Below are 10,256 nucleotides of genomic sequence, written 5' to 3'. Positions count from 1 at the left end.
GCTGAGGCCCCGCCCCCTCCCCCTCCTCTCCTTTCGGCCCCAGAGATGCGGGGTCTACCGAGAGGGCGGGGGCTGATGCGGGCCCGGGGGAGGGGTCGTGCGGCCCCTCCGGGCAGCCGAGGCCGAGGAAGAGGGGGCCCCCATAGAGGAAGAGGTAGGCCCCGGAGCCTACTCTCTCTTCCCAGGGCCCAGGCGTCCTGGGCCCCCCAAATCCCTACCGGGCTGACCAGCACCCCCGTCCCTTGTCTCCCCTCCCAGGGGGAGGCCCCCGCTGAGATGGGGGCACTGCTGCTGGAGAAGGAGCCCAGAGGAGCCACCGAAAGAGGTGAGTGGGGTGGAAAAGGGCCCAGTTAGACCTTCACTTTACTGACAGAGGATCCCCAGAGTCCTCAGCCCTGAACTTTTTCTCTTCCCTACAGTTCATGGCTCTTTGGGGGACACCTCTCATAGTGAGGACACCCTGCCCAAGGCCAACACCGACTCCCTGGAACCTGCTGGCCCCTCATCTCCGGCCTCTGTCACTGTTACCGTTGGTGATGAGGGGGCTGACACCCCTGTAGGAGCTACACCACTCATTGGGGATGAACCCGAGAACCTGGAGGGAGATGGGGGCCGAATTCTACTGGGTAAGAAGAAGGAGAGTCAGGGAGTGAGGGTGGGGTTCTATGACTCTGCTGCCTTCTTATCTTGCCTCTGCCTATCTCCCTGTCTCTTTTTCTAGGCCATGCCACAAAGTCATTCCCCTCATCCCCCAGCAAGGGAGGTGCTTGTCCCAGTCGGGCCAAAATGTCAATGACAGGGGCAGGGAAATCGCCCCCATCAGTCCAGAGCTTGGCTATGAGGCTACTGAGTATGCCAGGGGCCCAGGGAACTGCAGCAGCAGGGCCTGAACCCCCTCCAGCCACCACCAGCCCAGAGGGACAGCCCAAGGTACACCGAGCCAGGAAAACCATGTCCAAACCAGGAAATGGACAGGTAAGGATGAGGGGATGGAGTGGAAGTGGGAGGAAATGAGGTTATCCATGGTAAAGGTGTGTTTTGGTTATTGTTGTTGTTGTTGTTAATGTAGTTTAGCTTCAGGCCCCTTCAGGTTTTCACAGATTTACCAAAGGGCTGCTATGTGTTAAATATTAGGCTGGGCTGGGCTTAGTCTGACTGATTCTCTCTTCCTGGAGTTTGTATTCTTGGGGGAAGGGTGGTAAGAATAGAAAAGAGGCATGTTGAAGGTTTACTTATAGTTTATATCCTAATTACTTTTTATGATAATGACTATGTAAAGGAACTTCCAACCTCTCTATTTTTCTACTTGAAAGCAAGTCCTGAAGGAGATTTTTCATCCCTTCTTGGAACTGCCTGTTCTATACCCTCCCACACACAAACACATACACATACATACATACACACATACACATGCTCTGTTTATTTATAAAGTCTGTACTGGGAATCTATCCTGAGAAGGAGATGAGGGCCACAGAAATGTCAGAAGAGGAAAGTGAAAAGGGTCCCCAAATCCTAGAAGGTTTACAACAAGGTGGGCTTTTTGGATTGGGGGTATTATTTTTTTTGGGGGGGTGGTCTTGTTTGTTTTTGTGTTACTCAGGATTAAACCCAGTGACATTCTAGCTCTGAGCTATATGCCTATCCATTTTTTAAATTTTGAGACAGAGGCTTGCTAAATTGCCCAGGCTGGTCTCAAACTTGTGATCCTCCTGCTTCCGCCTCTTGAGTAGTTGTGATTATAGGTGTGTGCCCCATGCCTGGCTATGACAAGGTTAAGGACTCCTGGAATTCCAAAAATAACATAAAAATTGCCTTATAATCCATTTTTTAAGTGGACAGTTTAATGGTGTTAATATTCATAATGTGTAACCATCAATCTTCACAACCCTTTTTACCCTGTAAAACTTAAAACTACATGTCCATTAAACAATAACTCCCCATTCCCTCCTCCCCAGCCCTTGGCAACCACCATTCTAAGAGTGTCATTACTCTTAATTACCTTATACCCGTGCACTTATTCTTTTTGTGACTGGCTCATTTCATTTAGCATAATGTTTTCAAGATTCCTCCATGTTGTCATATGTGTCAGAATTTCCTACCTTTTTAAGACTGAATAATATTCCATTGTTCATACATATTATCCCTTGATATCCCAAGGGGGATTTATTCCAAGCCCCCTTATTGATGCGAAAGTCCCTGAATGCTTAGGTCCTTTACATGAAACAATTTAGTATTTGCTTCTAAGGTACACATATCATCCTTTAAGTCAGCTCTGGGTTATTTTTAGTACAACTTAAGTGCTTCATAGTTATTACATTATAATGTAATGACAAAAAAAACTACATGTTCGGTATAGGCAAAATTTTTTTCAAATATCTTTTGGCTTCAGTTTGTGGAACTTGTAGATACAGAAGGCTGACTTGGTGAACCACATTTTACTTTGTCCATTTATCACTCGGTGGACACCTGAGGCCAGGCCTGATGGTGCATGCCTATAATCCCATTGGCTTAGGAGGCTGAGGCAGGAGGAGTGCAAGTTCAAAGCCAGCTTCAGCAAAAGCGAGGTGCTAAGCAACACAGTGAGACCCTGTTTCTAAATAAAAAATACAAAAAAAGGTCTGGGGATGTAGCTAAGTGTTTGAGTGCCCTTGAGTTTAATCCCTGGCACCCCCCCCCAAAAAAAAAAAAAAATGGACACCTGTGTTGCTTTCACATCTTAGTTGTTATGGATACTGCTGCTGTGACTGTAGGTGGGCAGAGACCTTTTAACCTCCTGAGTTTGTGTTTTCACACACCTCCTCTTGGAAAACAGCAGTTCTTGTTTTTGCCACTTACTGGTTTCTGGAGCTTAATTTTGGAGGAGTGGTTCACCATGCCCCACTGAACTTGAGCTCCAAGCTAACTCAGGCAAAACTGCAGGTTCACTCCAATCCTAAGCCTGTTTCCTCTTGCCCCAGCCCCCAGTCCCCGAGAAACGGCCTCCTGAAGTACAACATTTTCGTATGAGTGATGACGTGCACTCTCTGGGGAAGGTGACTTCAGGTTAGTGCCCTTCCTGACCCCCCCCCCCCCCCCCCCCACCTCCGTGATTTGATGTGGCCCATCCCTGGGGTGTACAGTACAGGTTTTACTCTTTTTCTCATTACAGATGTGGCCAAAAGAAGGAAGCTGAACTCTGGAAATGGCCTGGTGAGCTAGAGGGAGGGAGCAGGGTCTCTCCATCTGGGGGGCTGTTCCAAAGGATCCTAGAAATTGGGGCTATAGCCTGTCCTCAAGAGAAATAGGGGTGGAGGGTTGGAATGTAGCTCAGTGGTAGAGCACTTGCCTAGCATGCACAAGGCCCTGGGTTCAATCCCCAGCACTGCAAAGAAAAAAAGGAGGGAAAAGAGAAGTGGGGGATTGATGGAAGATGCCTGTAGCCTCAAGTTTTTTGATCTTTTTCTAGTCAGAGGAATTGGGTTCTGCCCGGGGTTCAGGAGAAGTGACCCTGGAGAAGGGGAACCCCAGGTCCCTGGAGGAGTGGGAGACAGTGGTAGGCGACGACTTCAGTCTCTACTATGACTCCTACTCTGTGGATGAGCGCGTAGACTCTGACAGCAAGGTGAGCCAGAGCAGCCTGCCCTCTGCAGCCAGGGAGTCCCCTGGTCCGGGGCTCGCTCTCCAGTCTTTTCCTGTTCCCCCTTTTCTTTCTTTTTATCTTCTCAACACCTGCTAATCCATGATCCCATGCTATCTCCCTCTGTTTCCAGTGTGTTCCTCCAACCCATTTTATCCCTTGCTCTCTCCACCAAGATGCCCCCCCATCCTGTACTTCAGCTTTAACATCCCATTTTGTGGTTTGTTGGTGGTTTACTTATTCTCTTGCTCTTTATTCAGTTTTATCTCACATGTTTATGTGTGGTTTTGCTTTTTATTTAACATTTTATCATGGAAACTTTCAAGTATATACAAAGTGGAGAATAGGGAACCCCCATCATCAGCTCCAGTGGCTATCAACACACAGCTGCTCATCTATACCTCTCCCAATACACACACTGGCTGGATTGTTTCAAAGTAAGTCTCAGGCATCATATTGTTTCATGTAGAAATGTTTCCACATGTATCTCTAAGTATAGAGTCTCTTTTTATTTTTTTAACATTACAAAATTACTATTTTCACACCCCAAAAAACTTAACAGTAATATCTTAACACCATTAGACATCCTGTCAGTGTTTGCATTTATTTGGTTGTTTCAAAGTGGGCTTTTGGCAAGATCCAAATGTAGACCACATGTTGATTTGATTGACATTTGTCTTAGGTTTCTTTTGATACAGATTTCCTCATCTGTTATTTATTTACTATTATTTATGTTGGTACTGGGGATTGAACCCAGGGGCCCTTTACCATTCAGCTATATCCCCAGCCCTTTTTTTTTTTTTTTTTCATTTTGAGACAGGGCCTCACTAAGTTGCTGAGGCTGGCCTCAATCTTGGAATCCTCCTGCCTCAGCCTCCTGAGTAGCTAGGATTATAGACATGTTCCACCACATCTGGCTGTGTTCCTCATTTTTTTACCATTTATTTGTTGAAACCAGATCAGTTGTCCAGCAGAATTCCTCACACTTGGAGTGGCCTATTATTTTGTGTGAACAGATTAAGCTGATAGTTCTAGAAGCATGATTGTACTTTTTTTTTATTTTCTTGGTAAGAAGACTTTTGATAGTGCACCCAAGTTCTTCCTGTTTCCTCACATTAGTGACGTTATCATTGACCAGTGGCGGGTTCAGGTGATGTCAACCTGACTCCTTCATTATAGAGCACCTCATTAACTTTTTAAATTTTTTTATTTGTTTTAATTAGTTATACATTGATTAACTTTTCATCTAGTGTTTTCAGCAGCCATTAGCAATTGTACCAATTTTCAGTAACCATTAACAGTTGTACCAATTTACCAATTTCATAAAAGCAGTATCACATGGTATTTGTTTCCTGAAATTCCCTTTTTGTATTTCCTATTATGTTGCCAGAATTCACACTACATTTTTACTTGCAACTATGGCACCCTTTTCCCTTCTGTATAGTATTCCATGTTCCCATCTTTATCCAGCCCTTTCCCTTCTCTTCTGCCTACATTTGCCTTTTCCAAGGAGCCATCTTGAGTAACGGCAGTGATAGTGGTGTTTTTCTTTACCCTACCTTATCATCTTTAGTCCTGGGGTTCTATCTCTGCCCAGTTCTCCCCAGGGGAGGGCTAGGACCTGGAGGTCAATGTTTCCCCAGCCCCACTTTTCTCTCTCAGTCTGAAGTTGAAGCTCTGGCTGAACAACTGAGTGAAGAGGAGGAGGAAGAGGAGGAAGAAGAGGAAGAAGAGGAGGAGGAGGAGGAAGAAGAGGAGGAAGAAGAGGAAGATGAGGAATCAGGCAATCAGTCAGACAGGGTAAGAGTAGATGTGGAATGGAGGCCTGTGGGGCCAGAGGAGCAAGGTGTGAGGTTGGGGCCAGAGCCCCTAACCCTTCCTCCTTCACAGAGTGGCTCCAGTGGCCGGCGCAAGGCCAAAAAGAAATGGCGGAAGGACAGCCCGTGGGTGAAGCCATCTCGGAAACGGCGGAAACGGGAGCCAGCACGGGCCAAGGAGCCACGAGGTGAGGGGGCTCCTCTGCTTTGGATCCCCTCCTCCAGCCCCCCTCCCCTCCCCAGAGAGCACGCACGTACACACACGCTCACGCATGTATACGTGCATGTACCCACACGTCCAGGCACTGTGAGCTCGCACTCTCACTCTCTCTGTCTCTGTGTCAGGAGTGAATGGTGTGGGCTCCTCAGGCCCCAGTGAGTACATGGAGGTCCCTCTGGGGTCCCTGGAGCTGCCCAGCGAGGGGACTCTGTCCCCCAACCACGCTGGTAATTGCCAATTGCCCGGACAAGGAGCCACTAGGGGGCGCCCACAGGGCTGGAGGGACGGGGAGGAGGGGGGTCCCCTGCCAGCGCTGGGGTATCCATGGCAGACTTTGGGGTTCTGGAGCAAGGAGGGAGAGGTAGGGTGGGTAAGAGAGAACCCTCAAAGTGGGTGAGGGACAGGGCCTCCCTCAGCTTCCTTTTTCCTCTGTCCAAGGGGTGTCTAATGACACATCTTCACTGGAGACTGAGCGAGGCTTTGAGGAGCTGCCCCTCTGCAGCTGTCGCATGGAGGCACCTAAGATTGACCGAATCAGTGAGCGAGCAGGGCACAAGTGCATGGCCACCGAAAGTGTAGATGGAGAGGTGGGCCCATGGGCTGGTGGGAGAGGTCCTTGGAGAGCCAGCAACAAACCCCAGACTCACCTTTTGTTCTCACCCATCTTCACTACCCCAGTTGTCTGGCTGCAATGCTGCCATCCTCAAGCGGGAGACCATGAGGCCATCTAGTCGTGTGGCACTAATGGTGCTCTGTGAGACCCACCGTGCCCGCATGGTCAAACACCACTGCTGCCCAGGCTGCGGCTACTTCTGTACGGCGGTGAGTGACCGGTGGTGCAGACAGGCAGCCTGCCCCATGGGAGAGGGCTCTCGGAGCCTGACTGTGTCCTCTGCCTGCCCCCAGGGTACCTTCCTAGAATGCCACCCAGATTTCCGTGTGGCCCACCGCTTCCACAAGGCCTGTGTGTCCCAGCTCAATGGGATGGTCTTCTGTCCCCACTGTGGGGAAGACGCTTCTGAGGCCCAGGAGGTGACTATCCCCCGGGGTGATGGGGGAACCCCACCAGCTGGTACTGCAGCCCCTGCACCCCCACCCCTGGCCCAAGATGCCCCAGGAAGAGCTGATACTTCCCAGCCCAGGTACTGGCCTCCCTCTTCCCTCTGCCTGTTCCCTACCCCATCCCTCCTGCCCCTTAGACATTAAAACCTCCTCTCACAGTGCCCGGATGCGAGGGCATGGGGAGCCCCGACGCCCACCCTGTGATCCCCTGGCTGACACCATCGACAGCTCAGGGCCTTCCCTGACCCTGCCCAATGGGGGGTGTCTCTCGGCAGTGGGACTGCCACCAGGGCCAGGTCGTGAGGCCCTGGAGAAGGCTCTGGTCATCCAGGAATCAGAGAGGTGAGTGGGTGTTAACTCTGAGGACAGCCAGGGCTGGGACCAGAGGAGCAGGTACTGCAGCTGATGTTGAATTCTAAGCAACCCACCTTGTCCCCCTCCTCCTTCCGGCAGGCGGAAGAAGCTCCGATTCCACCCCCGGCAATTGTACCTGTCAGTGAAGCAGGGGGAGTTGCAGAAGGTGATCCTGATGCTATGTGAGTGTGCCACTTACTCACTGAACACCGCCTTTATATCAGGCCCTGGGCTCAGGGCCAGGAGGACAGCCACAAAGCTCAGTCCTTACCCTGAAGGACTTAGCATGGTTGGGGAAGGACCATAACCCAGGAAAGTGGGGACATGGGTGCTAAGTTCTCTTTTGCGTGTTTATACGTGTTAACTCAAACCTTCCCAGTATCAAGGCACAGAAGCAAAGTACCTTACCCATTGTGCAGCAATACCAAGGGGCAGGGCCAGCCTGAGGGAACTCTGGCTCTCTGCTGAGTGCCCTGATAGAGGCAAACACAGGATGCCCAGCAGGGGGCCTTAAGGAGCCTTCCTACAGGAGGTACCATCGCCCCCTAGCTTGCTTACCACTTGTCCCTCCCTCTTCTGGTATGGCGGGCTCTCCATGCAGTGGACAACCTGGACCCCAACTTCCAGAGTGACCAGCAGAGCAAGCGCACGCCCTTGCACGCAGCTGCCCAGAAGGGCTCCGTGGAGATCTGCCATGTGCTGCTGCAGGTCAGCAGAGCCCAGCCCTCTGCCTCATTGACCAGGTCTTGGACCCTTTCCCCTGCCCAGCCTTGCCTGGTGCCAGCCCTCCTGCCCCTCCTCGCAGGCTGGAGCTAACATTAATGCAGTGGACAAGCAGCAGCGGACACCGCTGATGGAGGCCGTGGTGAACAACCACCTGGAGGTGGCACGCTACATGGTGCAGCGTGGTGGCTGTGTCTACAGCAAGGTGCAGCAGCAGGGAGTGGCCTCTAGGAGCCAGGGTTGGGCTCAGAGTGCCAGCCAGAGGACTTATCTGCCCATGTCTCCCTCAGGAGGAGGATGGTTCCACCTGCCTCCACCATGCCGCCAAAATTGGGAACTTGGAGATGGTCAGCCTGCTGCTCAGCACAGGACAGGTGGACGTCAACGCCCAGGTCAGCAGCCTGGGCTGCACACCCTGCCCAGCCCCTCTGGGTTCATCTCTAAATGTTCAAGCTTTGTCCAGGAAAAGCCCTTTGAAGTAGGCTCCTACGTTCTCTGATGTGGCCCATAGCCTTTGAGAGCTCTTTGGCCTCTCAGCACATTTCCTGCCCAGACTCAATTTCTCTAAAAACTCTTGTTTTTTACGTGGGAAATAATTTGTAGTAATTACAATCTGTGTTCTTAGGGGTGTTTATTGCTGCTGAATTGTCACAACTTCTAAGACTTTGGAATGGGCAGATCTAGGAAATAGTGTGGATGGGGTTTTTTTTTGAGGGGGGGGCTGTATCATGGATTGAATCCAGGGCACACTTAACCACCAGGCCACATCCCCTTCCCTTTTTGTATTTTATTTAGGAATAGGGTCTCACTGAGTTGCTTAGAGGCTAAATTGAGGAAGCTTGCTTTGAACTCACAGTCTTCCTGCCTCAGCCTCCCAAACCACTGGGGATTACAGGCATGCACCTCCATGGCCAGCTTGAAATTGCGTGTTTTTGTTTGTTTTCGAGGGGTACTGGGGATTGAACTCAAGGGTTCTCAACCACGGAGCCACATACCCAGCACTATTTTGTATTTTATTTAGAGACAAGGCCTGAGTTGCTTAGCACTTCGCCATTGCTAAGGCTGGCTTTGAACTCTAAATCCTGCCTCAGCGCCTGAGCTGCTGGGATTATAGGCATGCACCACCACACCCAAATAGTGTGTTTTAGAGGAAGAAAAATCACTTAATTCTCTGCAGCCTTAGGCAACAGGCACTGTTAATTCCATTTTATAGACGAGGCCCACACATGATAAGAGACTTGTCCATGTTCTCCAAGCTTGTGGGTACAGCTGGGATTCACAGACTGGCCTCTTAGTTTGTGTTCTTGACCATATGTACTCTGGTGAGCAGGGCCAATGGCCCGCTTCTTACCCCCTCTCACCCACAGGATAGTGGCGGGTGGACGCCTATCATCTGGGCCGCAGAACACAAGCATATTGATGTGATCCGAATGCTGCTGACACGAGGAGCTGATGTCACTCTCACTGACAATGTGAGTAAGGATTTGGTCAGGGTTGGGAGAAGGCGAGAGCAGGTACAGCCTCAGGCCCCTGAGCAAATTGGAAGCTGCATTCAGGGATTCAGCTGCCCATACCACATCTTTTCTTTCACCCATAGGAGGAAAACATCTGCCTGCACTGGGCTTCCTTCACTGGTAGTGCTGCCATCGCTGAGGTTCTCCTGAATGCCCGTTGTGACCTCCATGCTGTCAACTACCATGGGGATACGCCCCTGCACATTGCAGCTCGGGAGAGCTATCACGACTGCGTGCTGTGAGAACCTGCCCACCCCAGGCCCCTGACACTCCTGCCCCTCCTCCAACAGCTTGGGATGCCATGCACAGGCTCCCTTTCCCTCCCTAGGTTGTTTCTGTCACGTGGAGCCAACCCTGAGCTGAGGAACAAGGAGGGGGACACAGCATGGGACCTGACCCCTGAGCGCTCTGATGTGTGGTTTGCACTCCAGCTGAACCGCAAGCTCCGACTTGGAGTGGGAAACCGGGCTATTCGCACTGAGAAGATCATCTGTCGGTGAGCTTAAGTCCCTCTGCACCCTGAACAACCAGTGTGCTCTCTTCCAGGCCCCATTACACCCTTATAACATCCCCCAAATCCTCCCCATCCCCCATCGAGCCTTATATTCACTCTAGTTGGTCTCCCGTTAGGGTTGACAAATACAGCAAATAGAAAGAGAAAACACCTGGTTGGATTAGAATTTCAGATGGGAGCTGGGCAGCTCCTATAATCCAGGTAGCATACCTTTTTTTTTTTTTTTTTTTTTTTTAGCATAAGAATGTCCCATGGGGCTGGGGATGTGGCTCAAGCGGTAGCACGCTCGCCTGGCATGCGTGCGGCCCGGGTTTGATCCTCAGCACCACATACAAAGATGTTGTGTCCGCCAAAAACTAAAAAAAATAAATGTTAAAAATTCTCTCTCTCTCTCTCTCTCTCTCTCTCTCTCTCTCTCCTCTCTCTCTCTCTCTCT

The 10,256-nt window shown here is 50.6% G+C and overlaps 1 protein-coding gene and 1 non-coding gene across 3 annotated transcripts in view; both read left to right on the top strand.

The window, feature by feature from the left end:
• Ehmt2 (euchromatic histone lysine methyltransferase 2) overlaps window positions 1–10,256 on the top strand; it is a 15,771-nt gene continuing 5,515 nt past the window's right edge. The window contains exons 1-20 of one of the 2 annotated variants that reach the window (XM_015487461.2): window positions 1–325; window positions 420–626; window positions 722–975; window positions 2,958–3,042; window positions 3,149–3,189; window positions 3,446–3,601; window positions 5,279–5,416; window positions 5,507–5,621; window positions 5,779–5,880; window positions 6,092–6,240; window positions 6,332–6,475; window positions 6,560–6,795; window positions 6,875–7,057; window positions 7,169–7,251; window positions 7,671–7,777; window positions 7,875–7,997; window positions 8,083–8,184; window positions 9,160–9,264; window positions 9,390–9,544; window positions 9,635–9,802. In XM_015487461.2, coding sequence (XP_015342947.1) covers window positions 46–325; window positions 420–626; window positions 722–975; window positions 2,958–3,042; window positions 3,149–3,189; window positions 3,446–3,601; window positions 5,279–5,416; window positions 5,507–5,621; window positions 5,779–5,880; window positions 6,092–6,240; window positions 6,332–6,475; window positions 6,560–6,795; window positions 6,875–7,057; window positions 7,169–7,251; window positions 7,671–7,777; window positions 7,875–7,997; window positions 8,083–8,184; window positions 9,160–9,264; window positions 9,390–9,544; window positions 9,635–9,802 — 2,933 coding nt within the window. In that variant the 5' untranslated portion in view covers window positions 1–45. The remainder of the gene's footprint in view (window positions 326–419; window positions 627–721; window positions 976–2,957; window positions 3,043–3,148; window positions 3,190–3,445; window positions 3,602–5,278; window positions 5,417–5,506; window positions 5,622–5,778; window positions 5,881–6,091; window positions 6,241–6,331; window positions 6,476–6,559; window positions 6,796–6,874; window positions 7,058–7,168; window positions 7,252–7,670; window positions 7,778–7,874; window positions 7,998–8,082; window positions 8,185–9,159; window positions 9,265–9,389; window positions 9,545–9,634; window positions 9,803–10,256) is intronic. The other variant, XM_015487462.2, reaches the window with a different exon arrangement.
• Trnaa-agc lies at window positions 3,296–3,367 on the top strand. The gene has a single exon. It is a non-coding gene; the product is annotated as a tRNA-Ala (tRNA).

The sequence above is a fragment of the Marmota marmota genome, unplaced genomic scaffold (genome assembly GCF_001458135.2).
Source record: "Marmota marmota marmota unplaced genomic scaffold, marMar, whole genome shotgun sequence".
NCBI classification, from domain to species: domain Eukaryota; kingdom Metazoa; phylum Chordata; class Mammalia; order Rodentia; family Sciuridae; genus Marmota; species Marmota marmota.
Note: the sequence above shows the minus strand (reverse complement) of the source record. Positions and strands in the feature narration are given on the sequence as shown.